Source organism: Patiria miniata, unplaced genomic scaffold (assembly GCF_015706575.1).
Source record: "Patiria miniata isolate m_02_andy unplaced genomic scaffold, ASM1570657v1 HiC_scaffold_10, whole genome shotgun sequence".
NCBI lineage: Eukaryota > Metazoa > Echinodermata > Asteroidea > Valvatida > Asterinidae > Patiria > Patiria miniata.
In genome coordinates, this window is record NW_024037048.1 from 11,876,501 (window position 1) to 11,902,090 (window position 25,590).

The 25,590-nt window shown below is 40.2% G+C and overlaps 1 protein-coding gene across 1 annotated transcript; it reads right to left on the minus strand.

Moving 5' to 3' along the window:
• Positions 1–1,901: 1,901 nt before the first annotated feature.
• LOC119738121 (sodium/potassium/calcium exchanger 3-like) lies at positions 1,902–23,795 on the minus strand. Its single transcript, XM_038212865.1, has 9 exons — positions 23,189–23,795; positions 16,571–16,786; positions 15,604–15,687; positions 14,831–14,934; positions 10,985–11,085; positions 6,796–7,070; positions 5,259–5,522; positions 4,073–4,174; positions 1,902–3,178 (listed from the first exon to the last, which is right to left on the minus strand). Exons 1-9 carry the CDS (start codon positions 23,403–23,405, stop codon positions 2,850–2,852), a joined length of 1,692 nt encoding a protein of 563 aa, XP_038068793.1. The 5' UTR covers positions 23,406–23,795; the 3' UTR covers positions 1,902–2,849.
• Between the last annotated feature and the right edge of the window lie 1,795 nt (positions 23,796–25,590).

Consider the following 25,590-nt stretch of genomic DNA (forward strand, 5'->3'; position numbering starts at 1 on the left):
ACTGGATTTATTGTTTGTCATGAATTTCTCGTTTTGACCAAGCCACGTTCAAAACAATGTGCCATTTTCCCGAGGATTAACATTCTAGCCATTTCACAGACATTTTCGTAACAACAGGCACACCGTCACCAGTGGGTTTTTTTTTTAGAAAGTGAACCAACTGCATTTTTGCATCCAGTTTTCAAGACAATGATGCTCAGTGATGCATGACTCAGAAAACCTGAACATGGTATCATTGAAAAGTATAGAGATTACGTTTTCAGATGATACCAGTTTTATAGCCAGTAAACATATCGTCTGTCCATACTCATTCTTTGAAGTTGGGTTTCCTCTTTTTTTTTAAACACCCTGTATATTGGAATACTCTGGATGACTCTTTTAAATCAACACCCACTCCCTCTATTTTTGCTAGAAAACTAAACAAATCATGTTTTATTTTCATATTAAAGCAATGTAATAGGGATAATAATGGCCTTGATTACTGTCTTACACCTGTGTCATGCTCAGTCTTGTCGTGTATGTCTGTTACTAAATAAGTGTTTGCATGTCTGTCCATAGGCTGGGGAACAAAAGCTTATCGGCTTCACCCCGGACCTAGATGTTGCGAGTTTAGTTAATGTTCACTTTTACCCGGAATCATTGTAAATATATCTATGTACATGTATTGTCAATATGATGTATCATCCTTCACGGCAGGCATTGAAATAATAGCCATAACGCATGACGTGTACAAGCTGCCAAGTACGCTCTCCAAAAGCCTCAGGATACAAAATCGATCGAAACGATAAGATGTTTATCCATCCTTTCTTCTTAAATTATGGAGTTTTGCCTATCAGTCATGGTATAAGAATAATAATGTTATTCATATTATGTCCGAGACTAGGGCCTATTTCAAAAACTTGAAATGCAGTGGCATATATCCAGCGGGGCGGGGAGCAACTTGCTCCCACCCAAACGACATGTTATTTTCTTAAGGAAACGAAATAGCGCCTTTGTCTCACAACGTCTTCGTCTTGTCCCCCCCCCCCTCGTGTTTAACAGTTACAAATGTAAAAAAGTGTCACTTTTTTGGACAAAAATATCCATATTGCCCCACCCCCACCCCCCCCCAAAAAAAAATCTGGATATGTCTGTGATATCCGACGATTGAGACGAGGGTTTTGAACTGTCACTGAAACAGACACTGTGACTGAAATACACCCACAAGCAGTCAGGCCCATTCATAAGTCACTCCAAATTAACCAACAAATTATAGTACACATATTGATTGTTTTTATAGTTTATTATATAAAAATATCATTCACATACACCACGAAGAGACTGCACATCATAGATTCTACTAGGCACATTTTACAACATTTCACGATGGCATATTATACTGTTTTGAAAATTCGAATTTACTGTGATACATGCTTAACACGTAACATCAATCTCAGGTAAGCCCAAACGGATTTTAGTCATTCATATCATTCCTGCTGTGTTCTGTTTCTCAATTTACTAAGGCAAACTCGAAAATAAGTAAAAGTAAATATGATTAAGAAAAATAAACACATTAATGAAAACAAATAAAGGACAAAATGTTAATTTTTTGCATTGCTGTAGTTTGTTTTTGAAAAGAAAAGGTGGATGACACATACGGTATGTAGTATTCAGCGGCGTAGCTACAATCCCGGCCAAAATGGTTGGGACACTTCCTGACTGAGCCTGCCACGGTCAACCCCTCCCCCCCCCACCCCCCCCCCCCCCCCCCGCTCCCCCGGTCAATGCTGTTCTCTCCAGCTGATGGAGCACACACCACGCAATGAGAGACAACATTGAACGGGGGCCGGGGGTGCTGGGGGCCCAGCGAGATTTGGCCAGGATTGTAGGTTATCTCCATGGGGGGGGGGGGGCGAAATTAGTATTTGAACAAACATATCGAGACAAAAAAAACTAAGGGAAGAAAACGCCTTTTTCAAGTTCGACAAAGTGATTTGGCAGATATGGTTGGTGGATATGAACAAATAGGGGGCAGGAGATGGTTTATTATGGCAGGTTTATTTTTTTGCAGTTACGAAAAAACAGAAAATGCGAAGAACAAACATTACACAAAATGTCAAAGATGTGTGTTGCTAATGAGCGGCTCTCTGTTGATTTTCGTGAAACTCGTCAATGTGCTACTACCAATCTGCAAGGAATCTGCCCATCTGCCAATCTGCCCAAGGAATCTGCCGCGTCTCCAAGGAATCTGCCCACGCGGGCAAGTTTGTCACTCTTCAGATTGAAGGATTTCCATCAAAAACATAAACCAGATTTGTCCTAAAACTGACACTTCTTTCATTGTTTATTCTCTCCAAAAGATTCCTGGTTTAAATGTCCAACATTGTGGGTCGATCACCAGGCGTGAAATATAAGCCCGTACTTGCACATAATTTTCGGCACTGCAGGTGCACAATTGTCGCGGAACAGCAGGCTACAATACGACTGACGTCTCTGATTAAGGTGGCACTACTTAAACAAAGGTCCAAAATAACGGTTTAGGCAAGAGTGTCAATTTTAAAGTTTTGCATTTTCTTTTTGCAGAGCAAAACATTAAGCCTGGTTCCATATCGACGTTCAGCTTACGCAGACTACGCAGACTGCACAGACAGTGCGCGGAACAGTCGGCAAAGTTGAACTGGGTCCAACTTTGCCGCCTCTGCGAGATAGTTTACGTATATGTCTGGGTTCAAGTTGTCGATGACATTTCCGGATGAAATGTTTCCATAATGTCAGCGTTGCAGTTTGGGTCCTGTTTGCGTTGCTCTCTGCGTTTCTTACGTCGATATGGAAACTAGACTTTAATCACAACCATGTGCACGATTAAGAGTTCACATGCCGCAGACGGGCAGTTCGCCCACTCCCAAGACAGCGCCCATCTCGAGAAATATGGATAGAACCAAGAAGGCCACATACAACAAGACGAGCACGAATCCAAGCTTCTTGTTGAGCAGAAATCCACTGAGCCGGATGAGGAGCACCATGACAACCACGTTCCCTAGCAACAGAGCTGTGATGTAGATGACCCCAGTACTGTGGATTGCTAAGGGTTTTCCGGACATGACTGCCACGGAGTTTAGGAACCAAGGAAGCCCCAGGCCAAGAAGGATATCAAAAAGGTTGCTCCCTATCGAGTGCGAAATTGCCATGTCCCCGTAACCTATAGGAAACAAAGAAAATAACATTGGTTGGAATGAAGATTGCATGACCATGACGCTGATTGGGAATTCCACAATAAGCACACGGACGTCCCTAGTAATTTTGTTAAAATAGGTGCAAAAAAGAGCGGCATTTTAGCCACAAAACAGGCACCATGGCGCAAATCACTCCAATCCTGGGCCTCATCCTGAAATAACTGTCAACGATTGCAACCCACAAAAGTGATTCGAGGGTATTTTTTATATCTGTGTTTCACTTTATCATATTTTCTACCGGGAGGCACTCACCACTCCCCTCCCCCCCTCCCCAGCGCCAATTCCCATTCGTCTTTAAGTGTTGAGACAGAAAAGGCAGATCAGCGATTGCCACCCGACTAGTTTGTGCAGTCATATTTAGACATTGTCTGTAGTGCATGTACATTGACTTTTATTGGCGCTATAAGACGAGCGTCATACGCCCCAAAGATTTTCGCATGGACAGAAAATCTTCACTTCGTACGAAGCCTCGGACTAACGCATAAATGGAAACAGTCTGACTGAGAATAGTTAACATGAGAAACGTATAACCTCTGAACACTGTGACCTCAACCAGGTCTTAGTCCCGCGTCGAACGTCGAACTTCCGCCGTGTCTAATTCAAATGTTGGGCCATTATTTGACTTAGACACGGCGAGTCTAAGACTCCTCGTCCAGCCTCGGTAAGCAGTTTTCTCTCACACATTGTCGGTAATCACCGAGGATAACGTTACGTTAAACGATATCAGAACCCAATGTTGAAACTTTCAAGACCCTATAATCCAGAATTGTTTTTAATAAAATGAAAGTCCACTCTTGTTATGATCAGAAGGTACACAAAATAGCATATGTCACGAAACTATCCCTTTTTGCTGTACCTACCCTCTCTAGCGGCTATGACGCTCAGTATGAGGTCTGGTACGCTAGAGCCTGCTGCTAGCAGCGTCAGTCCCATCACGGTGTCTGGTATTCGCAAGGTAAAACCTGCAAGAAAACAATGTATATCAACAAGTATACCAAGAATCGGAGCTTACATCTGCTCAAACCACAAAACTGAGTATATGGTAGACGACATGCACCTTTCACTATATACCTCTCCCAATAGTGATCCGATAAAAAGATATTTTATTTCATTGTTAAAAAAAAAAATAGTGAACACATCAAATTCTGTAGGCCTTTTACTAAACAAAAGCTCTACGTTTTGTCATTTTTATCTGTCTAAGTTGATTCTGTTCTGTAACAAAAGTGCAAGGAAAAGTGTGGAGTCGCAGAAGTTTTGACTTGATGTCAAATCGCTGGAAAGTTGTGTTTTGATTGTTACCACTGCTTATTCCTGAGGTTTCCTACCTATCAAACAGCGAAATCACAAATACAATTTGAGAAATTCGACCAAAACGTTTATACACCAATGAATTACCAATGTAGTGCTTAAGCTCCTTGGCTCGAATGCTTCATTTTTCTGCATGCGCCCAAAAACTTTTGTTGGCGAATAGTCTATGTGGTGATCGAGCCCATGATCTGTACCAGATAGAACAACCTCGTCCCCGTGACGTCGAGCAGCACGTTCCCATTTTTGCACTCCCGCCCAGATGGATCTTTGGCACGGCTCAACATATTGAGCTTTATAATTAGGTGCGGTATAGTCAGGTACTTTTATAACAATTTGAGTAATATGTTTGTTTAATTCGGTATCTGGGATACAGACTGAATGAATTCCTTTCAATATTAAATGTGATAATCTTACGCATCCGAAATACTGAATATAATAAGCAAAGAGAACAAAAAGGGAATAATTTTGAAGGAAGGACTGGACATGATTCACAGTGAACGTCAAAACACGAAATACACGTCGGAAATAAAATTCTAGATGTCAGATGTAACAGAGACATGAAAAAGGGGAACCCAAATTTATAGAAAAAAACCCGTGATGTGCGAGTGTTGAATGAACCCTATATGCGTTTTTCCGCGCCTGCGTGACGTGAAAAGGTGGGCCGCTAACAAACAAGCACAAGCCGGCTGATTACTGACTCGAAATAAAGTACAAATAATGGTCACAGCATCAACTCACCAACGACTGTTACCATCCACACCAGGAGGTAGGTCAATCCACCTATCCACAATAGAGCAATAAGGAACGTTAGCGGATACCACCTGGCCCACGCCTTCTTGCGGCAGTCGGGGATTGTGACATAGAACAGCAGCAGGGCCGGCAGCGTCAAAACCCAGCTGAAAACTTGAAGGCATCCTTTCGGGACTTCCAAGGGTGATTTCGGATCCTCTTCGTGTTTGACGGGCGATTCCTCCTGCTTTGGCTTAACCGTCTCTGTTTTATCTGAAGATTTTTTTTAAGATGAAGTGTTGCATTGAGACGTTCTTTAAACAAAATAATTTTGCAGTCAAGAACACAGACTCCTTCAGGACAATTCAAATAAAGGAAATAGCAATTTGGACTAGTACACAAATAAAGCAAAGATACAATCAGTGTTGCTTTGGGATTCAAGAACTATAGGTTTTCCCAGCCAATTTCGCAAAGTGTTCATTCCCTTCTGAAAATCGGTCATTCATTTTCGTCTGAAGTTAAATAAATTTCATCAATCCCGATTTAATTCAACGAAAATTAAATCTTTGCCATTGTGTGTGCATTCGGTTTTGAGAAATAGGCGGCCAATTTACGTTACTTGTACATCCAATTGCGAAATTAAGCACACCTTTTCGAGCCGATCTCGGGAACACGATTTCAAAATAGCAGGTTACATCATAAAATTTCAAACCTGATACAGAATCGCATAAATTCTCGCCGGAATATGAGATGTTATTCTTCATTGGATATTCGATATTGGATTCCTATCAACCTGTACGTGATAGCTGCACGAGGACGAACCTTGATCGAAACCGTCTTGTTGATGCAAAATGGACAAACTAAATAAAAGTCGCATAGGCCTAACTGTCTCAAGACACTATTGTTAATAGGTTGTTTGATAATTTCGACCTCAATTTGGTGTTCTCCTTTCATAAACATACATTTTAGTATACACTAATGCATGATGCAGCTTAGACTTCATTCGAAATTGATTTCATGTACGGCTAACTCGATTGACATTACATGCATTATGACATCACACTGAAAGTTCAATCGAATGGTTACTAATGGTCGAATTTCGCACTTAGAGAAGGCGTATATTAATTATTCGATTGGACAGAAACGAAACGTTCTGCACAATCATTTAATTGATTGAACTTAAACGGAATTGAATGCTCTTGTAGCGAAAATGAAACGAGTATTCAGAACGATTCTCAAAAAATCTTGGCGGAATTGAATGAACATTGTATCCAAATGAATGAAAACTTTGCGAAAATAACAGGGAAAACCTATATTATCCTGTATAGATTGGGCTCTAGACGCGGTTGATAAGAACAGATGTTGAATTATTTTTTAAAATGATTTTTTTAAATGTCAATCGCAAAGAGCATTGGGGTTAACTTCACATACACTTTTATGGGAAATAAGTTCAAAGAATCACCCATGCCCAGATTTAAAGTCTGTTAGTGGAAATGTGGGATCATCCTTTCAGATCCCCCCCCCCCAGGATACCTTGACGTCATACCTGTATTAGCGCGTCCGATGTTACCATTGCCATTGACCATATGAATCACCTCCTCCTCTTCCTCTTCCTCTGACTCCTCCCCCTCTTCCATCAGATTTTCTAGTTCCGTGAAGTCCCCACGCCCCTCCCCATCTACCCGCCTGGCCTCGCCCATCACCAGCCGTCGGCACCGACACTTGGCCATGCTACGGTCCACGTACCTCTCCGTGCGTGGGTTGAAGTACATCAATGTGATATACAGGCAGTACAGTACAAGCATAGCCGCAGACTCCGCCCTGTAAATGGGGAATCGCATGTAATACCAGTTTAATATTCAAAATGAGGTTTGGCCCTTCACCGACGTATAAACACTTGTATACTCGAGCGCATTATGCATAAGCCTCCCAATTTTTTTAACTGAAAAATGTTAAACCCTAAAAGATTAGTCTGCATCCACATTATATTGCATTGTATATATCTTTACCTATTAATTCATTATGAATACAGAGTATTGCTTCCTGTGTGGTCCTCCTTAATGATGATGATCGTTTGACGGTGTTTGATTTAAAGTTACTTGTTTTCAGTACACCTTTATCATCGGCTTCGAGCATGGTTCCATGTGTACTAATAGACTATTCCGTGAGTAAAAACATTATAACATGAGCAGTCGATGTTGTAAAGTTCACAGCGCGTAACATAGGTTATGGATTAACTAATACGCATCAGCGGCTGTTGTGCCATGACAGCTGTGTTAAATAATACCTCGCCTGTTGGTCATATTTATTTAGTCAACGAAACGTGTACTAAAGCAACATTTGAGGAAAGCTAATGTAAGCACATTAGCTAATACAAACATATGGGTGTTGAAAAAGATAAAAGGGTCACATTCAACATCGAAAAAGTGGCATTTGGGCGAGATCATGAATTGATGTACAGTATAAAGGAGCGAATTCAGTCTAATTTCAGTCCATAGTATGGTATTGAGCCAACCTCGTCCCCAGTGCTTACTTTATTTCCAACGTTGTTTCCAATAGTAAACCCTGGATAGGAAACTTCCTTCCTGCATCCTGATTCGATACCGCAATTGGCTAGAAATGGATTTATATCGTGTACTTGGTGTTGTTATTCACAACGTGCAGTACGTGTTTTCGCGATCATTCGTCCACGCCTTCTCGAAAATATTCATTTCCTTTCCAGTTTGTTAATATTAATATGAAATGTGATACTGCATGTTGTCTCGTTAAGATCGTAACAGTTTAATTAAAATAAAATCATGTTTTCGTAACTCACGCCATGCTCGCGCTGCGACGAATTGATTCTGTTTTAACCCCAGACACTGCATACAAAAACAAACGCAAATGTAACGCACAGGCAGGCACCAGACTACTCCTAATTTGCATACGTGTTCAAAAATCTTGCACATGCAAAATGATCCAATACCAGGGTGAGAGAGCAGGTAGTGGTGGGCGCGTACTGCTCGACACCCTGGGGACGAGGTTGGGTATTGAGCGTAACAGCTCTTCCGTCAGCACCATGCGAGCTCCTAAATCTCTCTCTGTGACCGTTGAGGGGGTATTCATGCATCAGAGTACATCATAGTATTGAGCGTTAAAGCTCAGAATAATTATAGTACACAGAGATCGCCCATACTGATGTAACAACACTTCTCATTGTAATAAGGGAATAAAATGTGTGCTTGGCCAGTTTTAATCACAATGTTTAAAGCCGAAGTCAATGGTCATTATCAACATCCAGACTCCAACCGGTCTTAAACATAGTGTTTAATACCGGCCAAGCATTTATGTATACAATTTCGGTCAAAAAAAATCAAAGCTTTTCCAAAAGTCAAAACAAGTCCAAAATTATAAATTTCCAACGATTTTGTTGAACAGTTTTACTTCATGTTTTTCGAAACACCCCTCTAGCTATGTTATGGTATGGCCCTCTTGCGAGTAGTCGTAAACAACTCCTTAAAGGGAATATAGGGGCCTACAACATTTGCAAACATCGAAAAAATAAAACTACCAAGTTTTTACGAAATACCTTACTATGATGTTGGTAAATGACAGTCTAAAGCATCCTGTAAAATTATGGCACCTGGTGTGAAGTCATTTTCAAGAAAATGGTATTTTGGTATAAATTTCCAACGGTGGTCGGCCGACCACCGTTGGAAAAACCTAACTATTTTTCAACTACTGCTCTAAAGTCACCATTTTTTTCAGTCCAAATTTTGTTTGCTATTGGTTACATGTTTATGAACAGGTGGAGGCCAGCTAGACTGGTTCCCTTACCTTACAATTTTCCGGCATCTATAAATTGATCCATTTTATCTTTAGTGGAGTCAGGGAACAAGACTACTCCACCATTTGTGTTTTTCTTGTTTTTTTTCAGGATTTTCGAACACAAAACTTCAAACATGTCAGTGTAACAATATCTGATCTATTATAGTAACCCCTCAAATAGTTCATTTCTGAAAATTACAGCAAAAGCCAATGATGTACATTCCCTTTAATTGGAGATTGGCGCGAGCGTCGCGCGTACTGCTTGAGTGGCGCAGAATGCACCTGTGCCGGTGTTGTGTGAATTTAGGACTGAAATACTGACTCACTGGTAATATTGCGCATGCCTACGTGAGGGATGCGAACATTCAACCAATAAAACGGTACTGACACCGGATTTCTTTGGAGACCAAATTTCATGCGACACTGGAAAAGTGTTTAAGACCAGCTGGTCTTTATCAACCGTTTAAAACCAGCCACGTGTTGGGCTCTCCACCAATAGGAATGGGTAAACTGTCTTAGGTATTTATGAATAAAATGTATAGACGGCTCGGTTTTTATACCATTCTCAGCTTGCCTATCATCATCATGACATTTGATTTCACCCCTTCATGGAATACACGTTCACGGCTCACATTCTTGAAAATAATAAATAAATGGCTTATAGTGGGGCAACTAACACCTCCTCGCACCGGCGAGTTATCGCACGACAAAATTATAACAATATTATTTGTCAGTAGTTGAATTTTTTTTTTAAATCAAACTAGTGCTGTGACGTGTGTCTGTAAAAATGTCGTTTGAAACGCCTTCCGTCAGCAAAGTTCCCCGCTTTAGTAAAAACAAAGGCAGAGACAAAAAACTTACCTACGCCACCACTGACAAATTCGCAAAGTTCTGCATCAGAATATACTGGAAATTCTTCAAATTGCTAGTCTTTTTTTTTTTTACTTTAAAGGCAGACTAACAACTATAGTTTGCATGGTATGTGTGTTGTCACACATAAATAAGCAGTATTATGACAGCTACGACGTGGTAACTAAAGTCATCGATTGCAAAAAACTACAACTTGACCACTATTGATCACGCATCGATTACCATAACAAACTGACGCCTGCCATCAAAGACAGACTATGTATATGTATAGGCACATAATAGATATCGGCAACGGTGGCGGTTTCGTGTGGAAAATATCTGGTTGTTTCGGCAAATTATCTTTCGCAACAACCACACGAAATGCTGATGTTTTTACTGGCAAAGCATTGTTATTTACTCTTTCTTCAATCATTTTATTCACGCTTACCATTATTTTAGGCCCAGCAACTCTGTTATTTCTTTCCCATAATTTGTTGCAGCTCTTTTTTTATGGAGAGTCGACGTTTTAATTGTCAAGCCATTAATGCACTGTTTAACATTTACTGGTATGGAACTTTCGGGAACTAATTCAAATTGTAAAATGTAATTGATGTTTCGCCGAAATGATTGCTTTTCCCCTGCCATTGATCGTTGTTTTTCAACGATCAGGCATCATTGTTTTGTACACTTTCCCACGTGTAGGCCTACTTAAGTGCATAAAAACATTTTGTTGAACAATGCAATCTGAAAGCGACAGGAAAAATCTATTAGTTCCGGCGCCGCACACCTGTTTTGAGGCTTTACGTTGCTGAATAGCTTGCATTATTCTTTTATCAGTACAAAAGATATTGTGCTCGTTACCTTTTTTTTCTCTAGAGAACATATATGTAACAAATAATTCTTATAATAATTAATTGCTATTTTTTTCTCTCGTATAATTATCTGCGTTTTACGCAATGTTTGGATTGTTAGCAGGTTATTTAATCAATGTCCATAAATCCAGCACCCATCTAACTGCCACTTATATTTACACTGTACGTCTCCAGTTTTATTTACAAAATTGTGGAAGTTGTTCTTACCACGTGACCAAGCCATCGCTGACCACGAAGACGAGTGCTAGGATAGACAGGATGTAACAGGAGGAGTCACGTGTCAGGGGCCAGCACGACAGATAGATCGACTGTATAAGGGGGGATAGAGAAAGGCATTAGTTCTCAGTAAATCACGGCAAGTCTCGTGCCAGGCGAGAGGATGAACTCCCTTGATTCAGTACGTGATTTCCGCACAGGCATGGGCGTCGCCAGGATTTTTTTCTAGAGGGGGGCAAAAACAAATTTTCCCGAAAATGCGTGTATTTCTCAACACATTCTCGATTTATCAGTTTAAGAGGGGGCAGGGACATTTTGCCCCCCCCCCCCCAACTCATTAAATTTACACCACTTTGTCGTCGCGCCTCATTTTCTTTCTTTTTTTTTTCCTTTTTTTGGTTTTTTTAGGGGGGGTGGCAAGTGCCCCCCTTGCCCCCCCCCCCCCTCGCGACGCCCATGCGCACAGGCTGCATTTATTACGCTGCAAAACAATCTAAATATATCAGGAAGAACACTTCCATCTGTAAGTAAACATGCTGTAAACAAAAGCCGTCTTTATGCAAATTTACTGAACCACGAATCATGTGCTAACCACGTGGCTTCATTCCCATTTTAATTTCCCACCATGTTTTAATCATGTCTATCGATGCGAGATAACGTGAAAATGAATGTATGTATGAAGGACTTGTTATTAATCAATAGCGATTATAATTGGGATCGCACATGTACGGCCTACCGTTGTGACTGCGCTGTCAACAAGTTGTATACAAGGGATATTAGAGAGAAATAATAACAAGCAACAGTGTGCAAGACAATTGCCAGTAGATGCTGACACAGGGCAAAGTAATAAAAAGGGATAACTTGCGAATAAAATGATAACAGTGCTAACCAAACGAACAATTGTAATAACCCAAATTTCATCAACAAAATTGGCTGCCAATCTAAAAAAAAAAACAAATTTGGAAAAACCCCACGTGTTTAACCAGCATGACCTTCACATATAAATGCTGACACAGCCACAATCATGAGTGCATCGTTAACACCTAAGTTTATGCCTACTTGACACATATACATGTAATAAGAAACCACAATATTTACACAGAGTTCTCAAAGTAAATTTAAAATGAGTTTTAAGAAGATCAGGTCTCTGAAATGATAATGGCCTCTGCTATAGATTTACGTGGATCAACAGTAGATGTCATGTAAAGTCGCATTAAATCACCACATTTTCTTTTTAATGTGTTGCTTCGTATCGTGGCAATACATTGGCAATGATGACATGATACATGAGGAGATTATATGTTGTTTTTAATTCAACATGCAGTTTCTCGATGAATGCAACCCATACAGCTACGGCTTCTTCCTGTTTGTTACGTGGATTGATTTCGTAATTTACACGGTTATATGGTGAAGAAACTCTAGAGAGAATTATCCATCTCGTTTAGTTGGGCTTTTCCGCCACATTAGCTTTTGTAGCAACCTCGTCCCCAGTGTAGTGCTTACTTTATTTCCAGCCACGCTTCCAATAGTAAGCCCTGGATAGGGGTGCAACCCTGCAAGTAAATTCCAATACACACTAGTGCTAAATGCCCTCACTTCAAAATTCTTTTAAAAATACTCAGAACTCTCACAGGTATTCAAGCTGCACAGAAAAATGACCCCCCAATTTTACGGCGCTCAGAACTCTCTAATAGAGAATATTTCGAGGGTATAACTTTTATTCATGAGCTCGGCAGATGGATTTAGGCCTATTTACCGGTGTGCACCCATAGGAAACATTCTTCCTGTATCCTGATTCGATACCGCAATTGGCTAGTAATGGATTTTTATATTCGCGTGTACTTGGTGTTGTTATTCACAACGTGCAGTACGTGTTTTCGCGATCATTCATCCACGCTTTCTCGAAAATGCTGATTCTCTTTCGAATTTGTTCATATTAATATAAAATGTGATACTGCATGTTGTCTCGATAAGATCGTAACAGTTTAATTAAATAAATCGTGTTTTCGTAACTCACGCCATGCTCGCGCTGCGACGAATCGACTCTGTTTTTACCCCAGACCCCGCATGCAAAAACAAACGCTAATGTAACGCATATCCAGGCACCAGACTATTCCTCATTTGCATACGTGTTCAAAACTCTTGCACGTGCAAATGATCCAATACCAGGGTGAGCGAGCAGGTAGTGATGGGCGCGTACTGCTCGAGACCCTGGGGACGAGGTTGCTTTTGTAGTTATCTGATACTGAGACGCAGACTAAAGCCTTACTGCGCATGCGTGACATTTGAATAATGTTCGATTGTTTTCCATGCTTCCCAGGGGTTATAGAAAATCAACTTGCTTGAGCAGACTCGACGAATGGTATATAAGTACAAAATCTAGTACCCTTCACCATTCAGTACCTTGTACTAATTTCCAATGATCTCTTTCGCCGTCTTATGCCGCATTAGATCAGGCTATACATTTTTACTGCTACTTTTCAAGACATCAGATTGATAAGATATGAAGCTAAAGCGTAATGGGATCATAACCAGATACGCTCTAAAGTGACACAAGACAAGTTTTGAATAAGAGAGTCTTAGGCTATCTCAGTATTAACTTCCTGGCCGAGTATCTCCAAGAAGTGTACGAGGATTGAAACGACAAGACTATTCTGAATCGAACCCATCGTTTGAGAAATTAGCCAAAGCAAACGCAACGGTGGACAGTTTAAAATCGCATTTGAGATTCATGTCCATTAATCCAGTCACGTACGTGATGAGTTCCATGTTCGGGCCACTCGAAGTTCAGATGACTACCGGTATCCCATCTCATATTCCTGCCACATGTTAGATGATGAATAATTCCCTTCCAACGTTACAGCGTGCATTTCGAGGCAAGTTTATGGAGGAAGTAAGGAAGCAAGCGCATCCGCAGGAAGGCATAATGATGAAGATGTAAATGAATACACACTCACTGCAAATTACACACTGCCAGGTATAAACCCGATACATCTTTAGATATGCGATGCTCTCGTATTAAAGTTAAACCACCATGCTTTTTTTCCAGGCATAACCTAAGTTATAAGACTTTTAAATGGAACATGGGACGAAAAAAATTCGTAACAGGTTAATTAAATTAATAATTTTGAACCGAAAGTGTCCGGCTCCTAATTCCAAAAGTTTTAGGCCTACATAATGAGATTTTTTTTTCAATCTTTTAAGCATGAAACATGCTTGTTTAAAGGGTCCATGTAATGTAATTTCTTTAATGCAATACTTGAAAATGCACCTTTGAGTCTCAATTAAACTTATTTTCAATTTTCATTTTGCCATTTTGAGGACAATTTTATGGGGTTTTATGGTAATGTAAATTTCCATATTCATTAGCAAAAATGTGATGTCGTTTCAGGCAAAAACCTCAATGTTACAGCCATTTCAGTACCAACATTTGTCAGAATTTTAGATATTTTGCTGTCGTAAATTTTCTTTTCTTTGATTGCTTGTTGTTTAGTAAGCCAATGAGCAAAGTTTTCTCACAAATGTTTTCAATGAGCAATTTGAACTGAAAACCCTCAAAGTGAACAGTGTCTTCCTGAAATGACATCACAGCAAGCAGCGCCCTCATTAAATGTTGAAAAAAGTGCACTTTTCAATAAAATTTACCAAAAAAAGATGTCACATAGTTTTCATACATTCATAAAAAGAAAAATTCATCGCATAAACCCTTTAAGACCAAAACAGAGTCTTATAAAACTTTTTTTTTTACATTCTATAGCACAACTCTGAGAAAAAGATGTTTTTCCACATAGCATTTGCACTATTCCTTTAAAAGCATTTGCTGCACTTTGAACATACCTTACCAGCTAGGAGTCCACACAGACCAATTACAAACAGGACATTAAACACAGCAGAGCCCAGGATGGTGCCTATCCCGATGTCGCCTTTGCTGATAAATACACCTGTTTCAATAAAAGCCAATATATATGTTTATTTATTCTTGTCTCTTTTTGATAAATTAAATGTAAGGATCTTTAAACTGTTGGACAAAGGAACAGATGTGCGGAACTGACCTATTTTAAACAGAATGCCTGAACTCGTTAAAATTGTTGAGGATCTGAAGTTTTTGAAAAGTTTGAAAAGAAAATATGTTTGGGCATTTCCTTAAACTTTGACATTGTCAATATTTTTTGGGAAAGCACACACAAAAATAGAACATTTTGCTTGTTTAAAACAAACTGTGTGGAAATTTGGTTCGTTACAAAAAAGAAACTGATGAAACATGGATGGTCACAGCGTCTCCCTAAAACCTGGACAGAAAGAATCAAGTGTCTAACCAAATTAAGTAAAACTATGGACTGATTTTGTTCTACTTATCAATAGACACAAGTGTTCGCACGAATTGCAGTATTACTTTATTGTTTTCAAAATTGAACTCAACCCAAAACTTTAACACAATCAACGAAAATATAGTGACTGTCTCTTTTGTACATAATTTTAAAGGCACTATCTAATCGTTGGGCAACAAGGGACAGAATCATAACACTCTGTCAATGAATTCTTTGGAAGTACAACAGATGCTGTCTTGAATCCCTGGAAACATCTTGAGTGACAATGAAGTGTTCATTTACCGACTATGGAGGTAAAAAGTTCAGGGGCGGAGCCGCCTATCGCCATGAAGGTTGCCCCAGCGACATCCTCAGACAAATGAAGTACTGGTGTTGGGAAAAAAAAACCAGGAGAGATGTTAAGATTACCACTGAAATATCAGCACTTGGGATGAGGGATAGAAATTAGGTATGGGGATGACATCACAGTGTTTCATGTTAGGACGGGATAAGGACTGAGTTTTAGGGTTATGGATCTGATGCTGGAGTCAAAGTCAAGGTGGGGACATATGGGGTTTGGAATTTAGCTGTGGGGTTACATTTTGAAATTCAGAGTTAACTGTTCGGACTTTGCGTTGACTTTCGGTGTTAGAAGCTGGGATTGGAGCATCGGTATTGGGCTGGGCTGGGCTAGGGTCTGGGATAAGGTAGAGGTCGGGTTGATGAGGCTTGGGTTGGGTTTGGAGTGAGTAGGTGTTTCGTTTTGGCTTGGGGTAAAGGGAAGTATGGAGGATTGTGAGCTTATGAATGGGTTGATTTTGGAATTCAGAGTGTTAACCGTTCGGACTTTGCGTTGACTTTCGGTGTCAGAAGCTGGGATTGGAGCTGGGTATTGGGCTGGGCTAGGATTTGGGATAATAGGTTGGGTTAATGAGGTGTTTGTTGGGTTTCGAGTGGGTAGGTGTTTGGTTTTGGCTTGGGGTAAAGGGAAGTGGGGAGGATTGTTGGCTTATGGTTGGTGTTTTGGGCTTGCAAGAGAGATGGGCACTCCGTTCCTGTGAACACAGGTTCGTCCCCTTTACCTTTACCTTTTTAGGAGTACGAAAATGTTAACTCATTCGCAATTGGAGCGAAGGCGATATAACTTTTGATCCGATTGGTTATACCAAACGGTACGTCCTGTATTTGAAATGATAGGATAATCTTCAATTGTAACTTGAATAGTCTTGAAGGTTTTTGCGGGGGGGGGGTGTAGTCAATTAAACTGTACCTGAGCATATTATTTCAAGAGCAGGCATAAAATAGCTGTCACACACAATGGCAAGGGCGCCGAACATGTAGACGACTACGATAAGATCAACAGCGAGAGCGCCATGCCGAAGCGCCTCCAGACTGAAGACTCCCTCGGGGAAGTTCTCGACAGAAGGCCGGCTGCAGTTCGGCAGCGTGTCCGGTGATTGCTCGGTGGGCATTAACAAAGTCGACACTGAAAAAAAATAGATGATACCAAGATTTAAAGTGCGGCATTTGGCAAATGACACTAGTAAGTGGTGCATCTAGCAGGGAGGAGGGGGCAACTTACCCCCGCTTAATGTTGCAATTTTTCGTTAGATGAAAGTTCAAGCATCTCAAAACCGTCACTAGTTACTCGATTTTGCCCAGGACCCAAAACCTGGATACACCACTGCCACTGGTAGTTTCTTTCAAAGGAATATAAATGGCTTTTATGCACAATGGGTATAAGGAGTGCGAATCCAGACAACTAATTGATACGAATTAAAGGATTGTCACGAGTAGTTTTATTCATAAGAACCCAGGCATGAAAGAGCAATTTTTCGTTATCTTCGGTCGACTATATTTTTTAAGTTCATTGGCATAATTTTTGTCTTGTTTGCTTGCCTCTCTCGTAGCCTAGGCACTATATCTTTTAGCCATGTCCATTTTGTTCTGCTTCAAATTTGAGTTTTTCTTGAACTCGTCTCGGCCGTGACACTTCATATCCCCTGACATTTGAGCACCACCCCCATTTACACTGATTAAATTACCACCGGTATGAATCCTTCAGTCGTCAACTAAATTGTTGAAGTCCGGCAAGATGCCACCTGATAAGCTGAGGGGACTCTCAATTTGATTGACACAAACCGATCTTTCCTCCTCTAATATTTGCAACACAAAGTGGGTTCAGATTTCCCAAATTCCTGCTTCTTCATCTTTACCTTCAAAATCATTTACTCCTTTACATGGATTGTCCTAACAAAATAACATTACTCTAAACTTTGGCAACAGATTCGAAACGGCTGCACTGCCCCCCCCCCCCCCCCCCAAAGCTCGGTGGTCGAGTGGTAAGACATCTGTACTAGTAAGCTAAGATCGTGGGTTCCAGTCCCACCCGAGCCAAGCTTGTGATTTTTTTTTCTCGCAAGCCCAATTCCTACATCATTCCCATCATTCAAGCAAAACCCAATTTAAATTTAAATCATTCTCTTCGCACGCAATTCCATGATAAGTGTGTCAATGTGCATTGACCGTATCGCATAAACACTTTAAATGTCATCTCATACACTACTGTGTATGGTAAACATATTGTCTCAATTTCTGCATTGTGTACATTAACAATGAACAAATAATAACTAATAAATATATCACACAAAGCTGCATTGTCCCCCCCCCCCCCCTCCACAACTGGAAATTAAAGCCCAAATCCCGTGTCCCTTTTCTTTCGATCCTTTCATCTCTTCTGCAACCCTGGACGGAGATGTGCTTGGCATGTTAGTTGTAATATCCAACCACGCGTCTGGTTTTCGAATTAAAATTTATACAGATTTTATATTTATGAGAGGCGGACAGTCAGGAAAAAAATTCCCGTTGAGTGTATTTAAGGGATTTGCAAAATCTCCACGAGGTTCATAAATTAGAATGTTCTTTTCAATCTTGGTTTTAATATTATGAACTGGAATAAGTAGTGTTTTTATTTTAGGATATGAATGTGTACTTCACGTGTGCACATTTTTTTCTGTGTTAAATAGAACCATTATTCTTTTTAATAATACTTAAATGTTTACTGCGACCGAATTGAACTATACCAACCGATGCCATGCGTCATTGCACGTTGCACAATGTAATTATGGAGCAATTAAATTTTGGCCTTCCTTCTGGAACAACACGTCATAATTCGACACATAATAAATTCCTGGGCCTGCGATATGATTTATACTGCGTCTGCAAGCACACGCTGCATGCAGTGCGTCATCAGTACCAGACGTGAATACACGCAATGTCCCTCATTATGATAAAATTATTCCACGACTGGGTTATGAAGCAGGCACGTTCACCATGGCAACGGATTGATAATAATGGCTCGGTGGGTCGCGTAGTACGAGAGTCAATATAAGGGTCCTCACGTGTGCAGTGTTCTATTCATTTTCACTGATATTAGCACGGCACCAACCTTTCACAATAAAAAAACATTACATTCGTTTATATTCATCGACTTTGGAAAGAATCGATGATCAGAAATATTTCACAAATTGTACAAACAGGCATAGATAAGCTGGAAGCTTCGACCGGATCATGTATAATTTATTCCGTTACAGCGCGACAGAAACAAATAAATGATTAACTGGTGATTCACGGTGGCAACATGAGGTACTGATGTAACAAATGTGGATTATTCTTGTCTAGTAAAATCAAGGCAGTACATTATAAATTAAAAATCGAATTTTCAATATTTTAGGTCTAAATATTATACAATTGATCGGTAACAATTATGTCCGTCTACTTATGTTTTATGCATTATATTGAGCCAAAAACTAACCATGCTTGTCATGAATAAGAAAAAGATGAAGGAAAATGATGTGCCTTAACTGGAAAATGTCGAGTTATAATTCAATCCTCAAGTTGCAAGGTCAACATAAATAATGTGCTTTATTTCATTTAGAATTAAATAAGTATCATTTGGATGATCATGCATGAAATATTTATTCCTACAGTACTGCAGTGAAAAATCAAGTATACACATGGGGTTTCTTTCTTTGGGTGCGCAATGACTTGTATACTACCGTTTAAAGCGTAAATATTGGAAAATCTACCAACTAATTTTTTGGGAATTTGAATTTGACACTATTTTTACATGTGCTTTTGCATGCACGCGTCATCATTGCAGGGGATTTATTCTGAAGCGAATTTGTACTTTTCAATCGACAGAAACAAAGGTTTGAAAGTACAGGCTAGACCCCAAGCTCAGCAGTATGTGACGTCCCATGTTTCAATATGTAACCATTCAATTTTCATAATAATTGAAAACCCCTTTGAAAATTACGGAGGAAATGACATCTTTGAAGCTCATGTTTTGCAACGTGTAATCGATGAAAGCGTGCGACAAACTACGGAGCTGACTAGTTGGACATATGAACATTTAATTGAATCCATTTTCCCTGCGAATGAACAATTTGCAACCAACGGACCTCTGCACAGCATGCCGCATGCAACCGTGGGCGTGTTCATCTATTCAAACCGTGGACGAAAAATACCACAGAACAAAAGAAAACAATATCGTCCACGAAAAAATTACCAGCATACGTCCACGATTGGGGTTGTATACAAAACATATGGGAGTCTTCCTAAAAAGTACAAACAAAAGAGGGACAATAGGACGTCCACGATCGACGGTGTGAACACGACTGTGTGTGCGAACTTCATCAAGGTTGAGAAAGCCACTTTGATTATTACACAAAATGTCAAGTCTACACGGTTCGAACACAGAATAAAGACTTTCCTTTCTGTTCTTTGCTATTCATAAAACACGTTGAAATAACATCATGATTGTCAGGCCGGTCAGAATTTTGAGAAAGAAAATTGCAATTCGGCAAATCGTGAAAAAGGCTTCCTCTCACAACGTCTTTTAACGGTCGGTGTGTGCACTTTTGCATCACCATTATGCACATTTAACTTGATTTGCTCTGATGTTCTAAGCATCCAGCTGTTAACAGATTCAATAAAAAGTTGACGTTTCTCATAAATACGGAATCCACCAAAGGCCATACGTAACGCGAGGTAACCACAGAAGAAGTACAATGTCACCAAAGTAAAATAGTATGGACAAGTGTGAAGACTGTAGAAGAAGCGATGTGTTAACATAAACCGCAAACAAAACTGTTTCATCAATATCAGGAATTTTTCGTTTTAAGCTCTATATATAAACCGTTTTGCTTCCTACGACAACTGAGATGTTTCGATTGATTTGCTGCTTCTTATTTTGGAGGTCACTTTATATGTTGTCGAAACCAGTAAACAAATCATTTTCCTGAGTTTTTTCACCATATATTTCAATTAATTTTGCTTTCAGCTTACAGCTAGACCTATTAATGACGCGTGGTATTTTATGACTCGTGTCGAATATGATTACAGTTCCGAGATAATACAAATCGCTTTATTTCCCCACCAAATGAATTCAAGGTACTGCGATCCTTTTATAATCAAAGGTGCATCAATAGTAACCAATCTGCATTTTAAGTAAGATTTGAGGCTTTGCATGGTGGAGATACTAAATAATGAAAGGTTTGCGGAAACACCATGTGCGAATAATTTTCTCAACTAAAATCTGCATTTTAAATAAACAATGTCGAGGGCTGCATAACCATATGGAATGACCTCAGTTAAAATGTAAGAGGGCCTAAATTTCGATCCCACGGCGGATTTATTTTTAAAGATTCTAATCAAAACATTTATCAAGTGAAACAGAGCGTATAATTAGAATTTGCCTTGTATCAAATGAGCTACAACGTGTGTTACATCCTATTTATTAATTTCCTAAGTGGGCTTATCCATTCAAGGGAAGTATTTCAGCTGTAAGGAATTTAAGGCATATTGAAAATATTGTAAACTGCTGACTATAATACAACGAAGGATGTTCACCTTAGCTTCGTTCAACCGATTTTTTGTGCAGCGGCGTAGCTACGGGGGAGGGGGGCGTGGGGGCTATTTGGTTTTAAAGAAGCCAAGTGTCCGGTTTAAAAACCTGTCTACCTTTGAGTAGTGATGAAATGGGCGCCGCGGCCACTCCACTGTAACATCAAGCCCCCCCCCCCCCCCCCCCCACTCGCCCCCTAGGATGAGAACCCTGGCTGCGGTGTTTTTATTTGCAGTACACACCGTCAATAGATCATGATTATTCAGCTAGTTAGATATGTTTATTTATAACAATTTGCAATAATGTCACACCTTTGCTATCAGTCAGTCATGCATGTATGTCCATTAAAGCCTTTCAAGGAACGGCTTTCGTCGAGCTGACACAGTGGCCTAGTGGATAGTGGAATGAACTATGGATCGCAAGATCTGTGGTCCGAACCCATGTCCATTTTTCATCAAATATTTTTGTTGGTTGGGATAACTTTTATTGAAGGGAAAACACGACGAGAACCTAAGTGTCTTCAATCCAATAAATATTCATGTTAGGGTGCATGATGTGATTGGTTAAATACAATGTATGCTGCAGAAAAAAATACGCATCCTGGCTACGCCGCTGCATAATTGGATGAATGCAAGCACGGGAGTATGTGACCTGACTAGTCAGTGTTTGGTACCAAGACGTTCACACGGAACGTTGCCCTTACGTTCTTTTAAAATTTCTGTGCAGCTGAACTCAAACTAAAACATCCAGAGCCCAGGGCATATTTTTGGGGTGGGGTAAGGTTATTGTTTTTTATTGTTTTTATTTTACATGATCTGTTTTGTAATGCATGTTGATCTGCAGTTGTTTATTTCGATGCATTTCCCGGGTACAAATCGCTTTCCTTTTTAATAAGAAGTGATTGTCATCCAGTGTCTTTCTTGTGATGAGTTAAAATTAAAATGGGCGGAAAAAACAGTGTTTCTATTAAAGCAATAACAAAAGTGCTGATGAAAAATCTGCTTGTAGGTAAAAGATTTGGGATTGAAAACATGAAATGTATATGCAGTTATTACCAGGCGCTCAGAATGGAAGGATAGTATCCTGACGAAACTGTGATGATTATGTGCAAAGTCAACAAGGAGCTTGAATATTTTATGACATTTCGAAATGATTTTTAGTCCCCAAAACAATTTGTAATCAACATAATGCTATAATTACAAATACCCTTTGTATGGCCAGTCATTTGCAATTATTGTATTATACTGATTAGGCTACAATTTGTTTTGGGGAGTGAAAAGCATTTCAAATTGTCAGAAAATTTAGTTTATGTTGAAAAATGGTGGTACTTTTACACATTTTACCTGAATATGCTCTAAAGCACATGGTTTGGATTCAATTTGTTTTACCTTTCTACTAAATTGAGATTAATACTGGCACATGAAACGTAAGTGAGAAAAAAAGACTATTAACATTTACTTTGATAATTCCGATTCCATAATGCCAATTTCAAGTAGGAATAAAATGGCGTGTTCGGTAATTCCTTCAATGTATAAAGGACCAATCGGGATAGTGAATGGCGACCAGTGACGCCCTGCCTCATTTTGCCTCTTATCTCTTGAATAACATTATCATCACAAAGGTGAAGATCATGGACGAAACGGTGTGTGTATGTAGCACGGCAAAATCCAACAGGTATTATATTATTTGACCCATGAAACAAACGCATGCGCAATGAGCGGAGTTCTCTTCATACCTGTACCGTTCCTCTTCCTTTAACTGATTGTGTGTTGTGTTGGTTTTGCTGTAACTGTGATGCGTACTACCTTGAAATCGAGTTTGTAATATGTTTTACGATCCAAGCACTTTAAATTAATCTGTTTTACTCATAAGTATTAAGAATTCGGTTCCTGCTTGCCTCACGCCCTACATCATCAATCATCTTAACCGTCTGTAATAGTCTAATGTGAGACTGCTACCTCAATGGAATGACATAATTACCTGTTTCGTTCATTGCCTCCTCCGGCTCCGTTGCCTCCCTTGCTACTCGCTTCCTCCCTGCGATCCTTGCATTTTCATCTCCAATCTCGATCCCTCCAAGATTAGCGACTATGTACACGAAGAACGTCAATAAGTAGACCACAAGGATCCCCGCGTATATCCGGAACACGATAGTTTTAGCGGCGGACGTGTGACGTTTGACCGTCCATATGGCCATTCTGACGGCCGGAGGCAGCGGCGATGTTACGGTGCGGTATGCAAGCAGCCCAGCAAACCCGGTCCGTTAGGTATTACAGCCCGTAATTATTATGCCCAAGTTATGTCCATGTCAACGACACAACCCGCATCATCGTTGAGGATGACATAGGCACACGCTGCTCGCATTATTAGCAGATAGTCAACACAAATGTGCGATCCAGCTGTGATCCCAACTGGTTGTGCACAGTCTTTCCGGGATGAACATCCCAAGTGCTTCTCCCGTCGTAGTGGCTTCGGCGGCATCTGTGCTTGTACACGATACCTTCAGAATAGCACGATCCGTCGCGCGCGCGGGCAGACAAATTAATTATTAACCCATTTTGCCACTCTTCACGGTTGCAGAGAGTTTAAAAAACAGATGCTGATCGTTCGTTGGCGTAGGCACGGTGCGGGTGGGCAGTGACACGAGACGAGATCGTCAGGTTACAGACATAACCTGAACAGGCAAAAACACACTGGGTACTACTCTATGATTATAACTTAACTGCGCGCCATAAAAGGCTTTTCACTAACGAACCAAATTAACACGTGCGTCGTATGGTAAGGCCACATAAAACAAATTCAGGTTTCTATTCACTCACCCGCATACGAAAATTTGCGCCACATTCATTTTTATTTTTACTATTTATACTATTTATTTTTTTATTATAAAGACTTTAAAAATAATTCATACTGCAGTATACGTTCAAACTGGTGCGAAAAGCGCAATCCCACATATGCCAGCGGCAACATCGTCCCAGTCACGTGCCATGCCACATTGCTGCTGCTTTTCGGCGCAAATATACATATAATAAAAAAAATACGTAAAATACGCTCGAAGTGCAAACTTTGAAATGAGAGTGAGTTCCGTTCGTGAAAAACACGTCCATGTTGCCCATTTTGTCTTATCAAAAACGCATCTCAATGACATGTTGACGTCATGTTGACGTCGTATTTCTTCTCTCACACCGATGGTGATAAGTGAGAGCGCATGAGGCATTGCCGAACCACTTTTCCCCGACGTCGACGCGACGTCAACCACAATTTGGTGACCCTCAAAGATCGATCTTGCTTATAAACTGGTTCCCGCCGCATGAAGATAGAAACGAACGGTATAAAGACGGAAACTAGCTAAGGCGGCAACTCCGTGAAATGAAACGATCTAAAAATGAAGATTTCAGCCAGTAGTTTCACAAAACTGGAAGTTTTATTTTCTATGTAGGCCTAGGTATTTTGTTCCCTGTTTCAATGTATTTTCAAGTACATTGGCGTAACTACGGGGTCAAACTGCTAGGGGAGCACCTGGGATGCATCAGGTTTTGAGGGACACTGAGGAAAAATTATATGTTGTTTGTGAGCAAATTTTAAAATGGGGGGGGGGCAACCCAGGGGCACGACCCTCCGCTGAAGGTAGCTGCTCCCTTCCCCCCCCCCCCCCCCCGCGTAGTTACGCCACTGACGCACGTTGCTGGTCGATACAGCTTACCCGGCAATCTTCAAAGCAACTCGAGCTCAAACTTTAGTTTCAACCTTGTTTCCAATAGTAATCCCTGATACAGCACATACACAGCCTTGCCTTCAAGGCCAGCATATAGTCTCGGTGGCCCGTTGGACAGGATTTTCCTAAAATATTAAACCAAAGATTTCGGTTCTTAATTTCTCAATATACCTCCGAGCATTCAGTTTGAAAATATTCCCATGTTCTTTTTTTTTTGTAGCTATAGCTTATATCTCTTGGCAAAAGTAGAGGGCTGTGGCAAAGATAACTACTTGCAAAAAAAAAACACTGCATGCCTTATTAAATTTATCAAAAAAGTTCTGATGCCGAGAAACTTCGAATTTTTTTTTAATGTGGCCTATGTACTTGAAAATTTGATATACGTCAGCACTGCAATGGCCCAGTGAACACCGTGGTTTCGCCATGGCTGTTGTGAATCCATTTCATAATTGGCTTGATGCTCCTAATTGAAGCGAACACAAGCACAGCTATGGTTGAAACTGCAAGGTGTGGTGACAATCTGCTGTGAACCATTTCCAGGTACTATAATTTACGAAAAATGTTCTACTATACTATGCCACCGCCCCCTTCAAAAAAGCCCTACCTAACATGAAACCATTTAGTCTCCAATTATCACGAGGCATAGATGCGTTAACTCAGTCATGTG

Coding starts and splice junctions, on each gene's coding strand:
- LOC119738121 (XM_038212865.1), bottom strand. CDS start 23,405: ATGGCCATATGGACGGTCAAACGTCACACGTCCGCCGCTAAAACTATC. Junction 16,787..23,188: donor GGAGGCAATGAACGAAACAG/GTAATTATGTCA, acceptor ATTTTTTTTCAG/TGTCGACTTTGTTAATGCCC. Junction 11,086..14,830: donor GTGGACTCCTAGCTGGTAAG/GTATGTTCAAAG, acceptor CCCCTTATACAG/TCGATCTATCTGTCGTGCTG.